Source organism: Sapajus apella, unplaced genomic scaffold (genome assembly GCF_009761245.1).
Source record: "Sapajus apella isolate SASKATOON/1434 unplaced genomic scaffold, GSC_monkey_1.0 scaffold6, whole genome shotgun sequence".
Taxonomy (NCBI): Eukaryota; Metazoa; Chordata; class Mammalia; order Primates; family Cebidae; genus Sapajus; species Sapajus apella.
The window spans coordinates 74,867,495-74,889,986 of NW_022436946.1; the positions used below are offsets into that span (position 1 = coordinate 74,867,495).

At 44.2% G+C, this 22,492-nt stretch overlaps 1 protein-coding gene across 1 annotated transcript; it reads left to right on the plus strand.

Annotated features, from left to right (window-relative positions):
• Positions 1-12,633: 12,633 nt before the first annotated feature.
• EEF1A1 (eukaryotic translation elongation factor 1 alpha 1) lies at positions 12,634-17,085 on the plus strand. Its single transcript, XM_032275510.1, has 8 exons — positions 12,634-13,594; positions 14,553-14,726; positions 15,101-15,280; positions 15,374-15,670; positions 15,752-15,902; positions 15,993-16,249; positions 16,339-16,573; positions 16,667-17,085. Exons 2-8 carry the CDS (start codon positions 14,583-14,585, stop codon positions 16,789-16,791), a joined length of 1,389 nt encoding a protein of 462 aa, XP_032131401.1. The 5' UTR covers positions 12,634-13,594; positions 14,553-14,582; the 3' UTR covers positions 16,792-17,085.
• Positions 17,086-22,492: the final 5,407 nt, after the last annotated feature.

The window sequence follows — 22,492 nt, forward strand, 5'->3', positions numbered from 1 at the left end:
GACCACAAGTGCTTACTACCATGCCCAGCTAATTTTCTGTATAGATAAGGTCTCACTTTGTTGCCCAGACTGGTCTTGAACTCCTGGTCTCAAGCATTCCCCTCTCGCCTCAGCTTCCGAAGGTGCTGGGATTACAGATATGAGCCACCAAGCCCAGCTGAGTTTTTTCTTAATCTTTTGTTTTCACCAGTCTGAATGATGACTACAATGTGCCTAAACAAAGTCTTACTATCTTGCTTGGTTTTCACTCACTGGGTTGAATCTCTCCTTCACTAAATTTGGGAAATGTTCAGCCATTTTATTTCTCCATAACATATTAATGTAGACCAAAAATCTTAAAAGTAGTCCTACCTACAGCTTTCACTTACCTTCTGTAACTCAAACTAACCTACTGATATCTGACAGTGAGAACCAACCTTCCACAGAAATAGATATCTTAAAAAATTTTTTTGACTCAACTAGTCAACGATGGCATAGGGAGGCAGCTTACCCTTTAACCATTCAATTATTCATTTAACAAACAGTCATTGTGCAGGTACTATTTTAGGCCCTGGAGGTAGAATAAGGAACAAAACATAATAGTTAATACTTAGACAATGTAAATAATTTAGAATATGTGTATTAACTTGTCATAACTTTATAAATAAGAAATATTATCTTCATTTTGCAAATAAGGAAGCTGAGACTTAAAGAGTTTAATATGCCCCAGGTCACACAGCTATTATATATTAGAGCTGGGCTTGGAACCCAGCTAGCCTGGCTCTAAAATGTACACTTTTAATCCTTACTACTTTACTCACTGAAGGCCAAAAATGGAAGTCAGAAGGCAGGAAGTCTTGATCTTTAGCCACAGGAGCACTGGGCAAATAGCTCAGTAATTCCAACACTCTTGTTCTCTATGCAGTATAAAAAAAAAGAAAGAAAGAAAAAGTAATTCCGACACTTTCTCAACTGTAAAATTAGTGGTTTTCACTACATGAAAATTAAACTGTCTTCAAAAGTGAAGAGTTTATTATTCTAGATCTTGAGAGCAAAGGTTGGTATACCTTAACTGGAATTAATGAATTCAAGTGTGAAAATAATAAAATAATACAGTACTATCCAAAAAAGAACAGTAGTAGTTATTTTACAGTGGGTCCCAGGTGATAGATATACAAATTAATGGAAAGGGTGGTCAAGGTGGCTCACGCCTATAATCCCAGCACCTTGGGAGGCTGAGGTGGGTGGATCACCTGAAAGGATTTCGTGACCAGACTGGCCAAGATGGTGAAACCCCATCTCTACAAAAATATAAAAAATTAGCCAAGCATGGTGGCAGGCACCTGTAATCCCAGCTCCTCAGGAGGCTGAGGCAGGCTAATTGTTTGAATCCCCAGGCGAAGGTTGCAGTAAGCTGAGATCACACCATTGCACTCCAGCCTGGGCAACAAGTGCGAAACTTTGTCTCATAGACAAAAACAAAAACAAATTAGTAGAGAGAATTGTCAGTAGTTTGTATTCACATGATGGCTTCCAGATTCTTTCTTCATTTTGAGGAAAAAAAAAAAAAAGAGAGATGATCTAAGAGCTTACCATAGTGATTTTCTACTTATTGAGACCTGGTTTTCCCTTTTTATTGATGAGTGTGTGACATGTGAAATAGCTGGGTGTTTTATAAAACTAAATCTGCAAAGTTCCTTTTGCAGCAAGCACAGCTTGCCAATAGATACAGCAGAAGCAGATGGTACTAGATAAACAAAGGCGATGACATAGCAACAATTCAAGAGATAAAATTAAGAAAAAAATTAAGAAGAATAAAGAGGCAATCTTAGAAAATACATGACAGGATTTTAGAATTAGAAATGATTGTTTATGCTGCTTTTCTTTTTTTCCTTTTCTTTTCTTTTTTTTTTTTTTTTTTTTGAGACAGAGTTTCATTCTTGTTGCCCAGGCTGGAGTGCAATGGCACGATCTTGGCTCACTGCAACCTCTGCCTCCCGAGTTTAAGCAATCTTCTCCCTCAGCCTCCCAAGCAGCTGGGATAACAGGTACACACCATCACACCTGGCTAATTTTGTATTTTCAGGAGACACGGGGTTTTTCCATGTTGGTCAGGCTGGTCTTGATCTTCTGACCTCAGGTGATCCACCCACCTCGTTCTCCCAAAGTGTTGGGATTACAGGCGTGAGCCACTGCGCCCCAGCCTGCTTTTCATTTTTTAAAAATTCTAGGCTTTTGGTCAGGCACAATGGCTCACACCTGTAATCCCAGAACTTTGGGAGGTCGAGGTGGGCAGATCATCTGAGGTCAGGAGTTCAAGGCCAGTCTGGTCAACATGACAAAACCCTGTCTCTACTGAAAATACAACATGGTGTCGGAGACCTGTAGTCCCAGCTACTTGAGACGTCTGAAGTAGGAGAATCACTTGAACCTAGGAGGCAGAGGTTGCAGTGAGCCAAGATCGCGTCATTGCACTCTAGCCTAAGCGACATAGCGAGATTCCATCTCAAAAATAAATAAATAAATAAATCCTAGGTTTTTTTTTTAAAAAAAATCAAACTTGTTTTCCTTAATATTTCTAACTTCATGATGTTCATAATTATTTATTTTCATGGTTTTTTTTTTTTTTTTTGAGACAGTCTCACTGTGTCACCCGGACTGGAGTGCAGTAGCTCAATCTTGGCTCAGTTCAACCCCTGCCTCCCAGGTTGAAGCAATTCTCTTGGCTCAGCCTCCTGAGTAGCTGGGATTACAGGTGCATGCCACCATGCACAGCTAATTTTTGTACTTTTAGTAGAGATGGGGTTTTGCCACGTTGGCCAAACTAGTATTTTTACATTATATTTTATCTTTTTAGAGATAGTGTCTCACCGTGTTGCCTAGGCTGGAGTTCAGTGGTACAATCATCCACCATGCCCAGCGAATTTTAAAAAATGTTTTGTAGAGATCGGGGTCTCACTATATTGTCCAGGCTGGTCTTGAACTCCTGACTTCAGGCAATCCTCCTTCCTCATCCATAATTATTTAAAACATGACATCTGGCCAGGCTTTATGGCTTACACCTGTATCTCTAGAACTTTGGGAGGCCTAGGCCAGAGGCTAGCTTGAGCCTACGAGTTTGACATCAGCCTGGGCAACACAGTGAGAGCCCATCTCTACAAAATATTAAAAAATTAGCCAGGTGTGTTGGTACACACCTATAGTCCTGGCTACTCTGGGGGGCTGAGACGGGAGGATTGCTTGAAGTCCAAGAGGTCAAGGCTGCAATAAGCTATTTTTGTGCCATTGCACTGTAGCCTTGGTGACAGAATAAAACTCTGTCTCAAAAAAAACAAACCAGGGCCAGGTGTGGTGGCTCATGTCTGTAATCCAGCACTTCAGGAGGCCAAGGCAGGCAGATCACAAGGTCAGGAGATTGAGAGTAGCCTGGCTAACATGGTGAAAATCTCTACTAATACTAAAAATACAAACAGCTTAGTCAGGCATGGTGGCGGACGCCTGTAATCCTAGCTACTCGGGGGGACTGAAGCAGGAGAATCACTTGAACCCAGGAGTCGGAGGTTGCAGTGAGCCAAGATTGCACCACTGCACTCCAGCCTGGATGACAGAGCAGGACTCCATCTCAAAAAACAAACAAACAAACAAACAACAACAACAATAAAAACAAGCCAGGACCTGGTGTGGTGGCACACACCTGTAATCCCAGCTACTTGGGAGGCTGAGACAGGAGAATCGCTTGAACCCGGGAGGCAGAGGTTGCAGTGAGCCGAGATTGCACCATTGCACTCTAGCCTGGGCAACAGAGCGAGACTCCATCTCAAAAAAAAGAAGCCTGAGGGAACCCCCTCGACTTTTCTGCCATGCAGGAATGCAGCTGAAAGGCACCATCTATGAACAGAGAGCAGGCCCTTACCAGACACAGAATCTGCTAGTGCCTTCATCTTGAACTTCCCAGCCTCCAGAACTGTACCAAATGTCTATTGTTTATAAGTTACCTAGTCTAAGGTATTTTGTAGTAGCAGCCCAAGTAGACCAAAACAGCATCCATCTGTCTTTCTTTTCTTTTCTTTTCTTTCTTTTCTTTCTTTTTTTCTTTTTCTTTCTTTCTTTCTTTCCTTTCTTTCTCTCTCTCTCTCCTCTCTCTCTCTCTCTCTTTCTTTTTCTTTCTTTCTTTCTTAAAAAATTGAATAAAGACAGGTTTCACCATGTCACCCAGGCCGGTCTTGAACTCCTGGACTCGACTGATCTGCGTGCCTCAACCTGGCATTAAAGGCATGAGCCACCATGCCCGCCAACAGCATCTTTAAGATTCTGAAAATGCAGGTTATAGGAAAATTAATAAGGAAACCTGAAATACAGGAATGTTAAACACAGAGCTCAAGGCAAGGTCATTATGGCATTTTCTTTCTTTCTTTTTTTTTTTTAGAGACAGGGTTTCACCAGGTTGTTCAGGCTGATCTTGAACTCTTGACCTGATGATCCACCTGCCTCGGCCTCCCAAAGTGCTGGGATTACAGGCATGAGCCACTGCGCCCGGCCATTATGGCATATTCTTAATAAAGAAACTTCATTCTATAATAAGATGATAGTTAATGAGGAATCTCAAATAACAAAAAATTAAATAAAGTATCAAAGAACAATTAAAATTTATTGAATGCTTACTACATATCCAGCACTGGGTTATATTATTTTACATTGATTGTCTCATTTAATCCTTAACACAGGCCTATGGGTGGATATTATTTATCCTTATCATTACTTTATAGATATGAAAACTGAGGCTCAGTGAGGTTAAGTCACTTGCTAAACATTCTACCTCTGGCTGTGGTAGAGCCAACAGAAATATAAGTGAAGATGTTCTAACTTCAGAGCTTCTTTGCTCTTAAAGTAATATATAATAAACACAATGGATTGAAACAAAAAAGAACAAAAACTTCCTGACAATGACTATTCTAACTTGGTGCAAAAAATCTTGCTCAGCACTTGCAATATTCTCCTTACCTAATTTTCACAGCAGTCTTATGAAATAGTTATCACAATCTCCTCTTTACAGACACAGGATCTGAAGCTTAATACAGACCAAATACCTTGCCCATAGCCACACGTTCATCAAGTGGTGGATGCAAGACTTGGATCCAGGCTGATGTGTCTCCAGAGCCTCAACTTCTTCACAGGCTCCTTGAGGGCCTTGGTGAATGCCCCCAGACAGTTTCATCTTGCTGTTTGTTCCTGTCTGTGTAGGAGTAAATCCTTCCTCCCACTTTCTTTCCTAGAGCAGTCACCTCCATAGCCTCCCGCATTCAGAGCCTCCTTTCACTGGCTTATGCCCACAGTTCATACCAAACCCAGGTGAGACTTTCTGTCCTTTGAGAAGGTTTCCCTACCGCTGTCCTCCAAACCCAGGTAAGACTCTCTGCCTTCTGGGAAGCTTTGCCTGCTGCCGCCCTCATCCCTTCCCTGAGTCTGGATATGTCCTGAGTGCTCAAAAGCACCCTAGGCATACCTGGTTCTGGCACTCATGCTGTCCTGGAGTTGTGTTTACTATTTGTCTTTCTTCCCCTACCTCTCCAGGGCTCTGCCACATATGCCATGCAGCAGAGACTGCTTTTTGTCTCCTAGTGCCTGGCACAGAACAGATGCTCAATAAATGTCTGATGGATAGATGAATAAAGACTTACTTCAGAAGTCCTGCACAATTACCATCATCTTTTTTTATTTTTCAGACATGATAGTCTCACTCTGTTGCCCAGACTATGACAATCATATCTCGCTGCAGCCTCAAAGTCCTGGCCTTAAGTGATCCTCCTACCTCAGCCTCCTGAGTAGTTGGAATTAATGGCACAAGCTTCCGTGCCTAGCACCAACATACACTGAATGTCATAATTCAGAAGTCCTTGCCACCTACAGAACACACACATTGTCACATGTATGTATAACACCTGCATAGATTGGTGAATCTATAGTTCTAAAGCTTAAATGAAATTCACTAAATGGTACTCATTATTAGGATAAATGTTGAGAACTGGTAGAGTAAATTTCTCTACATTTTTTTTTTAAGATGGAGTCTCATGCTGTCACCCAGGCTGGAGTGCAGTGGCTTAATCTCGGCTCACTGCAACCTCTGCCTCCTGGGTTCAAGCGATTCTCCTGCCTCTCAGCTTCCTGAGTAGCTGGAATTACATGCGCACACCACCAAGTCCAGCTAATTTTTGTATTTTTAGTAGAGATGGGTTTCACCATGTTAGTCAGGCTGGTCTTGAACTCCTGACCTCGTGATCCGACTGCCTCAGCCTCCCAAAGTGCTGGGATTACAAGTGTAAGCCACCACGCCTGGCCAATTTCTCTACATTTTAAACAGATTTCTGCTTTTTAAAAGAGCTGGCTGGGCGCGGTGGCTAAGGATTATTTTCTAAGTATAATGAGCTCTGACATTTGTAAAAATGGTTTGCTTTGTCTGGTCTATTATCTTATTTAATTCTTATGATCAGTTCTATGAAATAGATGTTAGATTATTTTACTATGAAATAATGACTTCCAGTGTGATTTATTCAAGATCACTCTGATAAAGAAATTATCTGGGACTACGAATATATTTCAGCTTGTCTCTTAGTTAAGTGCTCTGTAAACTGTAACAGCTATGAAGATAAAGAAATACTGAAAACTGACATTATTTATGAAATATGCATTCACAAATGAATAGTGAGTGAGGAAGCCCTGCTACTAGGCTTACAACTATTGGGCTCTGCTCAGTAACCCTAACCTGGTCCAGAGTGAGCAGTGGTCTCAGCCTAGCCTTTCACCAGTTTAGAAGCCTTCAGGTTTTCTTTTCATCAAGATGAGTGATGAACCCAGACTTGTCAGAAATGAAGTTTGACAGGTCAATAACACTGAAGAAAAAAGTACTCTTTTTCCAAGGAAAGTATTCAGCAGGAGAAAGAGGGTATACAAACATCATATGATGGGGGCCGGATTTGGTGGCTCACACCTGTAATCCCAACACTTTGGGAGGCTGAAGGTGGGTGGATCACCTGAGGTCAGGAGTTCTAGACCAGCCTGGCCAACATGGCTAAAACCCATCTCTAATGAAAATATAAAAATGGGGCAGGGCGTGGTGGCTCACACCTATAATCCCAGCACTTTGGGAGGCCGAGGCAGGCGGATCACGAGGTCAGGAGATCAAGACCAGCCTGGCCAACATGGTGAAACTCCATCTCTACTAAAAATACAAAAATTAGCCAGGTGTAGTGGCATGTGCCTGTAGTCCCAGCTACTAAGGAGGCTGAGGCAGGAGAATTGCCTGAACCCGAGAGGCAGAGGTTGCAGTAAGCCGAGATCCTGCCACTGCACTCCAGCCTGGGTGACAGAATGAGACTCTGTCCCAAAAAAAAAAAAAATACAAAAATTAATAAGGCATGGTGGCACAATGCCTGTAATCTCAGCTACTCAGAAGTCTGAGGCAGGTGAATCACTTGAACCTGGGAGGCAGAGATTGCAGTGAGCCAAGATTGTGCCACTGCACTCCAGCCTGGGTGACAGAACAAGACTCCATCTCAAAACAAAACAAAGCAAAACAAAACATCAAAAATCTTCCCATTGGTGCATAAATTCCACATGGCAGATGCTGCTAATAATCTAACCAAAGATGACCTGTGTGTGTACAGTCTTTGCACCTCCTATGGAAAAGCCAATTTTAACCTTCTGTGAGTGCTTCCATTGCTTCATAAACCTCATGAAGTTTCATGTTTTTGCAGCTTCTCACAGTTTATTTTCATTTCTAATGTAGCAATAAAATAATAAATATACTCACTAAAAAAACAGTGAGAGAAGAAAATCTTTTCCTTCATACCAAGTAAGAGAGCACTTATCCCAGTAAGCCCTGGCTTTGGAATTATGAGAGCAGCAATAGAACTATCTTTAGTTTCCTCAATTTCCCTGGCATATTTTCAGGCTTCCTTTAAACTACTAAAATGAGAGTAACATTTCATTGTATAACCTCTGTACAATTTCTTACTGGGTATATGTATTACCTATGTAAAAATGCTTACAATTAAAAAGATACCAATGAGTTTATTTTCTCTACTGACTCAAGTTGGTGTCACTGGCATACCAATTAAGAACAGGCTTTCTCCAAAAACCCTGTAGAAACACTGTCTTTCGTACTAATAAAGAGCCCCCATGTCTTTTCATTTCATTGCATATTAAAATTACAATGTAGGTGTTAAGTAGGTACAAAAAGCCCCCGGGCGCGGTGGCTCACACCTGTAATCCCAACATTTTGGGAGGCCAAGGTAGGAGGATCACGAGGTCAGGAGTTTGAGACCAGCCTGACCAACATGGTGAAACCTCATCTCTGCTAAAAATAAAAAAATTTTAGCTAGGTGTGGTGGCGAGTGCCTGTAGTTCCAGCTACTCAGGAGGCCGACTCATTTCTTTTTTCTTTTCTTTCCTTTTTTTTTTTTTTTTTTTTTGAGACAAGAGTCTTGCTCTGTTGCCCAGGCTGCAGTGCAATGGCTGATCTCCATTTACCATAAGCTCCACCTCCTGGGTTCAAGAGATTCTACTGCCTCAGCCTCCAGAGTAGCTGGGATTACAGGCGCAGGCTACCATCCCTGACTTATTTTTTGTATTTTTAGTACAGATGAGGTTTCACCATGTTGACCAGGCTGGTCCCGAACTCCTGACCTTGTGATCCACCTGCCTTAGCCTCTCAAAGTGCTGAGATTACAGGCATGAACCATTGCGCCTGGCTGAGCCAGCCCATTTCAGAGATGTACTCAGAACTGCTGGGCTGTCATAAGGTCTAAGCAGAAGAGCAAAGACTAAATCCCTAATTTTCTGACACTGATGCCACTGATATTTCCATTATACAGGCTGCCTCAGCCAGCTGGTAAGGGTTAGGACTAGCTTTCTGATCATATTACCCGGCTTCCAATCCTGCTCTGCTGGGACCTAATATATTCATGAGAAAATATCACCAAGCTGTTTTAGGTGAAAAAAGCAAGGTGGCATACTGTAATTTTACCTTTTTGTGCCAAACAAAGGGTAAAACTTTAGAAAAGAATATATGTCTTATTTGCTTATTATGCATAAGCTGTCTGTTGCCCATTGCTGCTCCATCTATACAATGTGAGTGACAGGATCACATCAAAAATTGCAAACGTTAGAACAGTGCCTGTCACACTAATGCGCCATTTTATTTGGATTCTCAGTCCAAATAGTTCCTTGAACTGATCACATTCTTGGCTTAATCACATTCTAAAATACCCCTTTACAAATCTTTTTTTTTTTTTTTTTTCCCTGAGATGGAGTCCCACTCTGTTACCCAGGCTGGAATGAAGTGGCAGGGTCTCTGCTCACTGCAACCTCCTCCTCCCAGGTTCAAGCGATTCTCCTGCCTCAGATTCCCAAGTAGCTGTGATTACAGGTGCATGCCACCACTCCCTGCTATTTTTGTTTTTAGTGCAGACAGGGTCTCTCTCCAACTCTTACCTCAGGTGATCCGCCCAGCTTGGCCTCCCAAAGTGCTGGGATTACAGGTGTGAGCCACCGTGGCCAGCCATCATCTTTTCTTCAGAGGTAGCTACAGCAGATAAAAAGATTTAAAAATCATTTTCACATGGCAGGCCATGGCAAAATGTAACTACTTAAGGCTGCTTTAAATTAGACTAATAGCAGAGTGATTAGCCTATGCTGAAAGCCTGGTGAATCACAATTATGTACCACAAAGAACTAGTCTTGTTTGCCTTGCTACTATGTAAATAACTGAAATCTTTTTCTTCCTAAAAGGGGTCATGTTGATGTTTACTTACAATGTATTTTAAGTTTGGCACTCGAAATGGTTATGAGCAAGTTTAAGAAAAATCTTCAGCAAATACCACCTTAGATTATGACCCCCAAAACACATTTACAAGCCTCAACATCATTACTGTTACCGCTTTATTTAAGACAGTAAAAAGCATACCGGATGAGCTGTAGAGGCAGAGGGGAAGAGGGGAATGGCTTATGATCATGTTGAAAACATAGGGTCTGGGAAAAGGGATTTAAAAGAAGGAGGAGGAGGAGGAGGAGAAAGAGGAAGAAGATGAAGAAGAAAAAAGACTTGAGACTTAAAAAGTGTTAGAGACCAGCTCACAGTGGCAAAAACCTACTCTCACCCGGAGCCCCGTGGGGTTTTCTGCTTCCTCCCTGCCCTTCCCTCCGCAGTCAGAGGGCGGAAGAAAGTGACCTCAAGGTGGGGCGAGTCACAGAGGGGACTCTGGCGACCTGACGCTGGGGAGACTCGAGCGGCGGATCCATGCCGCCCAGCTGTCCGTCGCGGGACCCCGCCGGCCCGCAGGTGACCCAGCGCTGGAATAACGCCAGTGACGTGGCCTGGCGAGCTGGCGCGGTGCAAGGACCACCCGCGCAAGCCTTGCCACCCCAGGCTCCCTTCCTAGGAAACAGCGTGCGCCTCGGGGCGCGCGGGGCTTCCCCGGGACCGGCGTTCCAGTCCCTCTCCGCGCTTCCGGCCCAGCCTTGGTCCGAGCGAGAGCAGAAAATGATCTCTGCCGTGAGAAAATGCTCGTGGCCAGTGACTACCCTTAATGCACAATAATATGGCTCAGATGGGCTGAAAGATATTGGTTTTTTGTTTTGTTTCGAGACAAGGTCTCGCTCTGTCGCCCAGGCTGGAGTGTAGCGGCGCGATCTTGGCTCACTACAACCTCCTCCGCCTCCCGGGTTCCAGCCATTCTCCTGCCTCAGCCTCCCAAGTAGCTGGGATTACAAGCGTGCGCCACCACGTCCGGCTAATTTTTAGTAGAGACGGGGTTTCACCATGTTGGCCGGGCTGGTCTCGAACTCCTGGCCTCAAGTGATCCGTCCGCCTCGGCCTAACCAGGTGCTGGGATTAAAGGCGTTTTGTTCTTAAACACGAGAAATGAGATCTCCTTTCACCTAATGAAAGTCTGGGCCAATACTGCAATATTCAGAACACCAGTTGATGTTGCGCAATAGATTACTTAGGTATAAATCATGGACCCGTATAATTTTGCCATTCCTTGGGTAATATTTTTAAAAGCGTTCCTTTTTTTTTTTTTTTTTTTTTTTTGAGACGGAGTTTCACTGTTGCCTAGGCTGGAGTGCAGTGGTGTGATCTCGGCTCACTGCACCCTCTGCCTCAGCCACCCGAGTAGCTGGGATTACAGTCACCCACCATGACGCCCGGCTAATTTTTTGTATTTTTAATAGAGACGCGGTTTCTTCGTCTTGGTCTTGAATTCCTGACCTCGTGATCTGCCAGCCTCTGCTTCCCAAAGTGCTGGGATTACCAGCATGAGCCACCTGAGCCTGGTCCTTAAAAAACATTCTCTGTAAGGTATTTATTTATGAAGCGTTTACTATTATCCACAATAACTGGGACTCGGGAAAAACTTTGCCTGTGGCCCGGTGCTGTGGCCCACGTCTATAATCCCAGCACTCTGGGAGGCCCACGCGGATGGATCACCTGAAGTCAGAAGTTTGAGACCAGCCTGGCCAACATGGTGAAACCCCATCTTTACTAAAATAAAAAAATTAGCTGGGCATGGTGGCAGGCGCCTGTAGTCCCAACTACTTCGGAGGCTGAGGCTGGAGAATCGCTTGAACCAGGGAGGCGGAGGTTGCAGTGAGTCGAGATTTTGCCACTGCACTCCAGCCTGGCGACAGAGCAGGACTCCCTAAAAAAAAGTGTACTGTGAAAATTGAAAGGACTAGGAAAACTTGACACTACAAAGATAAAGAAACCAACTAAGCACCATACGCGTTTTGTCTTTAACTGCTTCCCAACTTGTGTTCCTCTTCCAGTTTGATTGTGGATTCTTCTCCAAAAGGAACTCCACTGTACTTAGCTTAGCGTTGGCCACATAGTAGATTCTCACTAAGTAAATAAGTTGGTTCCAGAAGATGGGCAGGGATATTCTACAGCTGGAAGAAGAAACATAATGATCTAGTAATTAGCTCATTAAAAATAAACGTTCTTCTTTCCTCAGAGGAGCATTTCCCAAGGCCTGCCTTGATAGCCATCCAAAAAGGCCAAGCTCATCCAATCTTGCCCTAGATTTATGCTAAAATGCTTTCACAACCTAGGATGACAGAAATCGAAAGCACTTATTTAAATATAATAGGCATTTATTTAAACAGGAGAAGCTGTTACCTCATAGCAATGTTGGGGATAGGAAATTGGGTGGATAAACTTGCTGATGCTGTAGATCTTAGTCTCTACAGGAGATCTTGTGAAAAATCTGAATTTGAAAGATATTTAGGTTCCTCATGTTTGCCAACAAATGACTGTACATTTTTTAATTTAAAAAGTACCACGAGGCGGCCGGGCACGGTGGCTCACGCCTGTAATCCCAGCCCTTTGGAAGGCCTAAACGGGTGCATCATGAGGTTAAGAGAGCGACACCATCCTGGCCAACACGGTGAAACCCTGTCTCTACTAAAAATACAAAAAAAAAAAATTAGCTGGGCATAGTGGCGCGCGCCTGCACTCCCAGCTACTCGGGAGGCTGAGGCAGGAGAATTGCGTGAACCGGAGAGGCGGAGGTTGCAGGGAGCCGAGATCGCGCCACTGCACTGCAGCCTGGCACCTGGCTAAGGAGCGAGACTCTGTCTCAAAAAAAAAAAGTACCACAAGGCACAAACACACACTCGCAGGAACTTTTTGGCTTAACAAAACTAGAATTAGATCTAAAGCTAACTGTTGGACTGAGTCTATTCTAAACTGAAAACCTGGACATCTGGAGTGCCAGGGCGAGATGACGTGTTACGGGCTTCGATAAAAGCAGCTGGATTTGAATGGAACAAGCCAAGAGGCCAGCACAAGAGCGGATTCGTGGTGCTCACGGCCATCGAGCCGAACCTCTCGCGGGTCGGTGAGCTGTGAAGGAAGCCCCCGGTCCGGACCTTTCGCCCCAAGCCCTTCAGGGTCCCCGGGCCTGGTACTCCTCGCTACAAGGGAGGGACGCGGAAGCCGGGGCAGAGGAGGAGCCAACCCGGGGCTGGGCTGCGACCGGCAGAGGAAGACGCTCTAGGGATTTGCCCCGGACTAGGGAGATGGCAAGGCTGAGGACAGGAGGCGGACTGAGGGGCAAAGATACAACCTAATCTCGACACAACCTTTGGAGCTAAGCCAGCCGTGGTAGAGGGAAGATTCTGGACGTCCCTTCCAGGCCGCCTCCCCATCGCCCCACCCCCCCGGCCGGAGCTGAAAGTAATTCATACAAAAGAAGGACGCGTCCCTGCCTTGGGGAATCCCAGGGACCGTCGTTAAACTCCCACTAACCTAGAACCCGGAGATCGCTCCGTTCCCGCCCCCTAACCCGCCCGCTCTTGTCATCATCGAGGTGGAGAAGAGCATGCGCGAGGCTCCGGTACGCGTCAGTGGGCTGAGAGCACATCGCCCACAGTCCCCGAGAAGTTGGGGGGAGGGGACGGCAATTGAACGGGTGCCTAGAGAAGGTGGCGCGGGGTAAACTGGGAAAGTGGTGTCGTGTACTGGCTCCGCCCTTTTCCCCGAGGGTGGGGAGAACCATATATAAGTGCCGTAGTCTCCGTGAACGTTCTTTTTCGCAACGGGTTTGCCGCCAGAACATAGGTAAGTACCGTGTGTGGTTTCCGCGGGACTGGCCTCTTTACGGACTACGGCCCTCGTGTGCTTTTCATTACGTCCACAGTGCTGGCCACTGTACGTGATTGTTGATTCCGAGTTTCGGGTTGGAAGTGGGTAGGAGAGTTCGAGGCCTTGCGCTTTTCTCCAGGAGCCCGTTCGCCTCGTGCTTGAGTTGAGGCCTGGTTTGGGCGCTTGGGCCACCGCGTGCGAATCTGGTCGCACCTTCGCGCCTGCCCCGCTGTTTTTGCTAAGTTTGTAGCCATTTGAAATTGTTGATGACCACCTGCGAACGTTTTTTTCTGGGTAGACAGTCTTGTAAATGCGGGCCAGGATCTGTACACTGGTGTTTCGGTTTTTGGGACTGTGGGGTACCGCGGGGGATTACGGGGCCCGTCAGTCCCAGCGCACATGTTCAGCTAGGCGGGGCCTGCGAGTGGCTGCCGAGAGTCGGACGGGGGCAGTCTCAAGCCGGCCGGCCTGCTCTGGTGGCCGGCCCCGCGCCGCCTTGTGTCGCCCCACCCTGGGCGGCGAGGCTGGCCCGGTCGGCACCAGTTGCGTGAGCGGAAAGATGGCCGCTTCCCGGCCCTGCTGCAGGGAACTCAAAATGGAGGACGCGGCGGCCGGGGAGAGCGTGCTGGGTGAGTCACCCACACAAAGGAAAAGGGCCTTTCCCTCCTCGGCCGCCGCTTCCTGTGACCCCACGGAGTACTAGGGCCGTTCTGGCACCTCGATTAGTTTTCCCAGCGTTTGGAGTACGTCTTAGATTGGAGGGAGGAGTTTTATGTGATGGAGTTTCCCCACACTTAGTGGGTGGAGACTGAAGAGTTAGGCCAGCTTGGCACACCATATAATTCTCCTTGGAATTTGCCCTTTTTGAGTTTGGATCTTGGCTTATTGTCAAGCCTCGAACAGTGGTTCAAAGTTTTTATTTATGCTGTTTCAGGTGTCGTGAAAACTACCCCTAAAAGCCAAAATGGGAAAGGAAAAGACTCATATCAACATTGTCGTCATTGGACATGTAGATTCGGGCAAGTCCACCACTACTGGTCATCTAATCTACAAATGCGGTGGCATCGACAAAAGAACCATTGAAAAATTTGAAAAGGAGGCTGCTGAGGTACGTTTAATACCAGAAAGAAATACCAACTAAAATGAGTTTTAACAGTAGGACCGTTGATTTCCCCAGAACTAGTGAGTAGTTCTGAATGTTAATAGTTACTCTGCTTAGAAATCATACTTTGCTTTTTGGTTATTTCTGTAACTGTATTGATAGTGAGCAGTTTAGTTCTGAATGTTAATAGTTACGATCCTACTAAAAGTTTGCTTTTTGGTTACTTCTGTAGCTTTATTGATTACCTAATTGGCTCAAATCACTTAGGACCTGAAGTTGTAAAGTGGAAACTGCTACATGCCTATTAAGGGAGGGAATGCAAGGAAATTGAAGCTATAGAGTTTGTGTTTCAGTAACCAAGTAACTCTTAATCCTTACAGATGGGAAAGGGCTCCTTCAAGTATGCCTGGGTCTTGGATAAACTGAAAGCCGAGCGTGAACGTGGTATCACCATTGATATCTCCTTGTGGAAATTTGAGACCAGCAAGTACTACGTGACTATCATTGATGCCCCAGGACACAGAGACTTCATCAAAAACATGATTACAGGGACATCTCAGGTTGGGATTAATAACTCCAGGGGTTTTTTTTTGGAAAGGCCTATTTTGTCCTTTGGAGAGCTTTTGACAGGGATGTCTTTGCTTGCTTTAAAGGCTGACTGTGCTGTCCTGATTGTCGCTGCTGGTGTTGGTGAATTTGAAGCTGGTATCTCCAAGAACGGGCAGACCCGAGAGCATGCCCTCCTGGCTTACACACTAGGTGTGAAACAACTAATTGTTGGTGTTAACAAAATGGATTCCACTGAGCCACCCTACAGCCAGAAGAGATATGAGGAAATCGTTAAGGAAGTCAGCACTTACATTAAGAAAATTGGCTACAACCCCGACACAGTAGCATTTGTGCCAATTTCTGGTTGGAATGGTGACAACATGCTGGAGCCAAGTGCTAACGTAAGTGGCTTTCAAAACCATTGTTAAAAAGCTCTGGGAATGGCGATTCCATGCTAACACAAATCGGCATGCTTGTTTCAGATGCCTTGGTTCAAGGGTTGGAAAGTCACCCGTAAGGATGGCAATGCTAGTGGAACCACTCTGCTTGAGGCTCTGGACTGCATCCTACCACCAACTCGTCCAACTGACAAGCCCTTGCGACTGCCTCTCCAGGATGTCTATAAAATTGGTGGTAAGTTGATTGTTAATACACTGAATTGGAGTTGGTAAAAGTGCCATCTGCTTTCACCTAATTACTACAGTGTACTGTAAATATTCTTAGGTATTGGTACTGTTCCTGTTGGCCGAGTGGAGACTGGTGTTCTCAAACCTGGTATGGTGGTCACCTTTGCTCCAGTCAACGTTACAACTGAAGTGAAATCTGTTGAAATGCACCATGAAGCTTTGAGTGAAGCTCTTCCTGGGGACAATGTGGGCTTCAATGTCAAGAATGTGTCTGTCAAGGATGTTCGTCGTGGCAACGTTGCTGGTGACAGCAAGAACGACCCACCAATGGAAGCAGCTGGCTTCACTGCTCAGGTAACAATTTAAAACAACATGTTCTTATTGCAGAGCCTAAAGTCATTCAAGACTTTGGATTTGTACTGAAAGCAAATCTTTTTTCCAAGGTGATTATCCTGAACCATCCAGGCCAAATCAGTGCTGGCTATGCTCCTGTACTAGATTGCCACACGGCTCACATTGCCTGCAAGTTTGCTGAGCTGAAGGAAAAGATTGATCGCCGTTCTGGTAAAAAGCTGGAAGATGGCCCTAAATTCTTGAAGTCTGGTGATGCTGCCATTGTTGATATGGTTCCTGGCAAGCCCATGTGTGTTGAGAGCTTCTCAGACTATCCACCTCTCGGTAAGCTTGACTAATTTGTGCTAAAGATAAAAAAAAAAATGTACTTGTGAACAAACAGTATTTTGGTAATGCTGACTCTTTTTTTTTTAACAGGTCGCTTTGCTGTTCGTGATATGAGACAGACAGTTGCTGTGGGTGTCATCAAAGCAGTGGACAAGAAGGCTGCTGGAGCTGGCAAGGTCACCAAGTCTGCCCAGAAAGCTCAGAAGGCTAAATGAATATTATCCCTAATACCTGCCACCTCAGTCTTAATCAGTGGTGGAGGAAGAACGGTCTCAGAACTGTTTATTTCAATTGGCCATTTAAGTTTAGTAGTAAAAGACTGGTCAATGATAACAATGCATCGTAAAACCTTCAGAAGGAAAGGAGAATGTTTTGTGGACCACTTTGGTTTTCTTTTTTGCTTGTGGCAGTTTTAAGTTATTAGTTTTTAAAATCAGTACTTTTTAATGGAAACGACCAAAAATTTGTCACAGAATTTTGAGACCCATTAAAAAAGTTTAATGAGAAAATTGTGTGTTCTCTTGGCCGATACAAAATGCTTAGGTGGAAGATGCCTACTTCTGGTATTATGAATCAGCTGAAACTTGGTGAGAATGTTATTAACATTTCCTTCAGGGATAGGATTGCTCCACCACGTATTTTGAAGGGGAGGGAATCTGACTCTAAGCTATGGAGGGCTGTTTTCACTGCAACACCCTGGAGAGATACAGCACGTTACTGTCATTGAAGGCCAAATGCCATGAGTCCTTGTGTTGCATTGAAAAGTTGATGTAGTTAACCAACATTGAATCTCAGAAACCTTGAAATTTCCCTTTCAAATTAACTGACAAGTACATTTGAAACATTGTAGGTTAAAATGACTGGGCAGTGTAGTGGAAGTTGAGTATTTCCCATGACTAGGTGGTGTGGCTAGTACACAGCTTATGTAAGTAGAAGGACCCATTTTGAAGTTAGTGGAATAAGCTTTATGCCAGTTTGATCATTTTGGAAGTTCTAATGAGTGCTATTAAGAATAATAAGGTACTGATAGATAAAATATGAGATAGTAGTTTGAAGTAACTATAAAATAGAACAGCCCAGTGAAGTTTTTTCTATATCCCGCAGAGTCCAATATGTTCTATACTTGCATAAATAACTTCTGTCTACTTGATAACTAGCAAGGAAACTATGTGGTCATAGGCTTAACAGGTGTCAGTGATGACTGACTTAATAAATTTCTGAATCTTACAAATGTGTGCATTTGAAAAGCTGCATGAAATTTTTAATATGAAAAGAATGAGGTCTGTTGCCCAGGCTGGTCTTGAATTATTGAGCTCATGATCCTGTGATCCACTGTGCCCATGCTTAGTCTCCCATGAATCTTAAAAATTTCTGTGAGATAGTATCTAAAGGTACTTTTTGGTTATAAAAAGAAATTTTAAAGTTTGAAGGATAGGTAAAATTAAAGTGGGGTTTTATTTTTTTAGATGGAGTTAAGATTGTTGCTCAGGATGCAATGGCATGATTTCAGTTTACTGCAGCCTCTGCCTCAGCCCCCTAAGTAGCTGGGATTACAGGCATGCCCCGCTATGCCTGGCTGATTCTGTATTTTTAGGGTTTCTCCATGTTGATTAGTCTGGTCTCCATCTGACAGGTGATCCACCTGCCTCAGCCTCCCATAAAGTGCTGGGACTACAGGCATGAGCCACCGCACCCGGCCAAAATATGTTCTCTAAGTACATGCTAAGTAAGAGACAAGGCCTCTTAACAGTGACTGGTAATGTGTGTTGCTCAAGGTTCAAAGGTACTTGAATTGGCTGTAGAGGTGAGCTTGTAACAAAATGTTACCCTTTTCTAAGTCTGAATTAGATAAAATGCCTTCCCATCTACCAATCATCTGAGGTATCAAATGTGTAAATTGAACCAGAGATTGTTGTCCTCAGTTTCTTCGCTATCTTACCTCATATTTACACAAGTAAATGGCCTGATGCTAGATGAAGGGTGAAAAGACAGGTAAGGCTTTTAATAGATGGCCAACAGATGGCCTGATAGTGACACAGCTGTAAGATTTACCAATAGAGAGTACTGTTGACATGCAAGGAAGCAAGAGCTAACTGAAAACTTTTTCCCCCTGGAAACAGGAAAAAACTAGTCAGTTTAGTTGCATACTGAGATAAACTTACTCTGAAATCGGTGTCAGATAACTGTGGCTTGAGCCCCACCTGCTGGTATTCATTACAAACTAGCTCAGTACAATAAAGAATTTTTAAACTTTAACATGAAGTGTCATTTCTCTAACAGTTACTGTGTTGGAATTGGTTAAAAATTTTGGAGTGGATTTCAAAAATGAGAACTGACTTAAGTATTTTTTTTTTTTTTTTTGGAGACAGTTTCACTCTTCCCCAGGCTGGAGTGCAATGGCACATTCACTGCTAACTACAGCCCTGACTTCCTGGGCTCAAGTGATCGTTCCTGAATAGCCTCAGCCTCCTGAATAGCTGGGATCACAGGTGTTTGCCACCACACCTGGGTAATTTTTGCATTTTGCCATGTTGCCCAGGCTAGTCTGGAACTCCTGGGCTCAAGCGATCTGCCTGTACTCTTTTTCCCAGTTAATCTGATATTTCTTTCAAATCTCAGATGTACCAGGCCTCAGCAGTGACTCAAGGAAGAACCCATGTGCTCCTAGTGGGACACGATTTGTTCACATCTAACTTCAACCCAGTTTCATTTATAGTGAACACTGTTAACAACTTATCAGCATGCCAGATTTTAGCGCTGATTTGTCTTTGTGATCTTTGTAATGTTTCAAACTTAGTGACTTAACCGTTTATATCTTAGTATAATTCTAAAGATTTCATTCAGCTAGAACCCATGATATTTAAATGTCCTTTTTCTCTTGTCTAATTATTTGCAGTTAAACATTTTGTCATTTACTTTGCGACTGTTTTTAGCAGGCCCATGGATCTCAGTGTTTAGTTTGTGGGCTCTATGGGAGACAATGACAACAAAGATAACTTTAATGTTGGCAATAATTCTAAGTAAGCAAGGGATATTAGAAAATTAAGCAAAAGGCCAGGCACGATGGCTCATGCCTGGAATGCCAGCACTTTGGGAGGCCAAAGCAGGAAGATTTGTGAAGCCCCATCTCTGCTGAAAGCACAAAAAAAGCCAGGCATGATAGCACATGCCTATAGTCCCAAATGAGGCTGAGGCAGGAGAATCTTTTTAGCCCAGTAGGCAGGGGTTGCAATGAACCAAGATCGTGCCACTGCACTCCAGCCTGACAGGGCAAGACTCTTGTCTCAAATAATGAAAATAAAAATTAGCCCCAGGCATGGTGGTGCACACCTGCAGTCCCACCAACTCTGTAGGGCTCAGGCAGGAGGATCGCCGGATCCTGGGAAGCTGAGGTTGCAGTGAGCTATGATGGTATTATTGCACTTCATCCTGGGTGACAGTGAGGCCCTGTGTCAAAAAAAATTTTTTAAATAGGACACTTGGCCGGGGGGCAGTGGCTCACGCCTGTAATCCCAGCACTTTGGGAGGCCAAGACAGGCGAATCACGAGGTCAAGAGATGGGACCATCCTGGCAAACATGGTGAAACCCTGTCTTTACTAAAAATACAAAAATTAGCTGGCCATGGTGGTGCACACCTGTATCCCAGCTACTAAGGAGGCTGAGTTAGAATCGCTTGAATCCGGGAGGCAGAGGTTGTAGTGAGCCGAGATCGTGCCCCTGCACTCCAGCCTGGTGACAGAGCTAGACTCCATCTTAAAAAAAAAAATAGAAAACTTTAAGCAAAAATATGTAAAAGGCTCCTATTCGTTTTTACATATATCTTTTTATTTATTTATTTACTTTTAAAAGACAGAGTCTCACTATGTCTCTTAAAACCAGGCTGGCTTCGCCTCTTGGCCTCAAGTAGAGTGCTGGAGTTATAGGCATGAACCACTGCACCCTGCCACATCTTCTAAAAGTGTACAGTTATACAAATTTCAACATACAAACTACCACAATTAAAATATGGAACAATTCTGTCACCCCACAGAATTCCCCTGTGACCCTTCAAAAATTAAAATTTTTTTAGAGAAGTCTCGCTCTGTTACGCAGGCTGAAGTGCAGCGCCCTAATAGCTCTCCACAGCCTTGAACTCCTGGGCTCAAGATCCTTCCACCTCAGCCTAGCAAGTAGCTGGGACTACAGGCATGAGCCACTGCACCTGGCTACATGTGTCCCCTTGTAGTCAACCTCTTCACTCCTCGACCTTGGTAGCCACTGAATTATTTTCTATCCTCATAATACTGTTTTTACAAAACTGTCCTATACAGTTTGCAGCATTTTGAGTGTGGCGATTTTGTTGCTGTTTTTTTGTTTGTTTGTTTTCATTTGTTTGTTTTTTGTTTTTTTTTGAGATGGACTTTCTATCACCCAGGCTGGAGTACAGTGACACAGTCTCAGCTCACAGCAACCTCCGTCTCCTGGTTCAAGCAATTTTCCTGACTCAGCCTCCTGAGTAGCTGGGACCACATGCCCAGATACTTTTTGTATTTTTAGTAGAGACAGGGTTTCACCATGTTGGCTAGGCTGGTCTCAAACTCCTGACCGCAGGTGATCCACCTGCCTTAGCCTCCCAAAGTGCTGAGATTACAGGCATGAGCCACCATACCCAGCCGAGTCTGGCCTCTTTAACTTAGCATGATGCATTTGAGATCCATTCATTTTGCATCTATCAGTAATCTCTTCCCTTTCAACGGATGTATAAGAGTTTGTGTATTTATTCTCAGCTGAGGGACATTTAGTTGTTTCCAGATTGGGACAATTAATAAAGCTGCTATAAATGTTCACATATAGTTTTGTGTGTAACAATGTTTTCATTTTACTTGTGTAAATAGCTAGGGAAGCGATTACTGGGCTGAGTGCAAAGTGTTTTTAAGAAACTGCCAAGCTGTTTCCAAAGTGGCTGAACCATTTAGTAAGGAAGGGATTAATTTTTTTGAGGAAGACAAACTACATGAGCACTAACAGATTTCGCAGGTCAGTGAAGTAATTTGTTTAGAAAATATTGTGCTTACTATGTTCTAGGCACTGTTCTAGGGACTGGGGATAGACCTGTGAACAAAATGGACATGGTTCTTGACCTTTGAGTTTATAGTTAGTGGGGGAGATAGAGATTCAATAAATAAAAGTAGCCAATTTTGAGTTGTGATGGTACTGTGAAGGAAAAGAGAAGAGTACATTGAGGGAGAAGAATTAAAGAAAGCAACATAATTTAGACTGGCCAGAGAAGGTATTTGCCAGGAATAGCTGACACTGGAAGGATAAGTAGGAGGGGAGAATATGAAAACACTGTATTACTTTATATATGTTTATTTATTTATTTATTTATTTTATTTTTGAGACGGAGTCTTGCTCTGTCACCAGGCTGGAGTGCAGTGGGCGCGATATGGGCTCACTGCAACCTCCACCTCCAGAGTTCGAGCAATTCTTCTGCCTCAGTCTCCCGAGAGCTCCCAGGACTACAGGCGCACCCCACAGTGCCTAGCTAATTTTTGTATTTTTAGTACAGACGGGGTTTCACCATGTTGGCCAGGATGGTCTCAATCTCTTGACCTCGTGATTAGCCTGCCTTGGCTTCCCAAAGTGCTGGGATTACAGGCATGAGCCACTGCACCCGGCCTCAATTTTTTTTTTTCTTTTTAATACGGAGTCTCACTCTGTTGCCCAGGCTGGAGTGCAATGATGCTTTATCAGCTCACTGCAACCTCTGCCTCCCGGGTTCAAGTGATTCTCATGCCTCAGCCTCCCAAGTAGCTGGGTCAACAGGTGTGCACCACCACGCCCAGCTAATTTTTGAATTTTTAGTAGAGACCGGGTTTCACCATGTTGGCCAGGCTGGTCTCAAACTCCTGACCTTAGGTGATCCACCTGCCTCA

Bases quoted from the DNA above. Each gene is read 5' to 3' on its own strand.
- EEF1A1 (XM_032275510.1), top strand. From the start codon at position 14,583: ATGGGAAAGGAAAAGACTCATATCAACATTGTCGTCATTGGACATGTA. The intron at 15,671-15,751 runs GTAAGTGGCTTT...TGCTTGTTTCAG, and splicing joins TGCTGGAGCCAAGTGCTAAC to ATGCCTTGGTTCAAGGGTTG. The intron at 16,574-16,666 runs GTAAGCTTGACT...TTTTTTTAACAG, and splicing joins CTCAGACTATCCACCTCTCG to GTCGCTTTGCTGTTCGTGAT.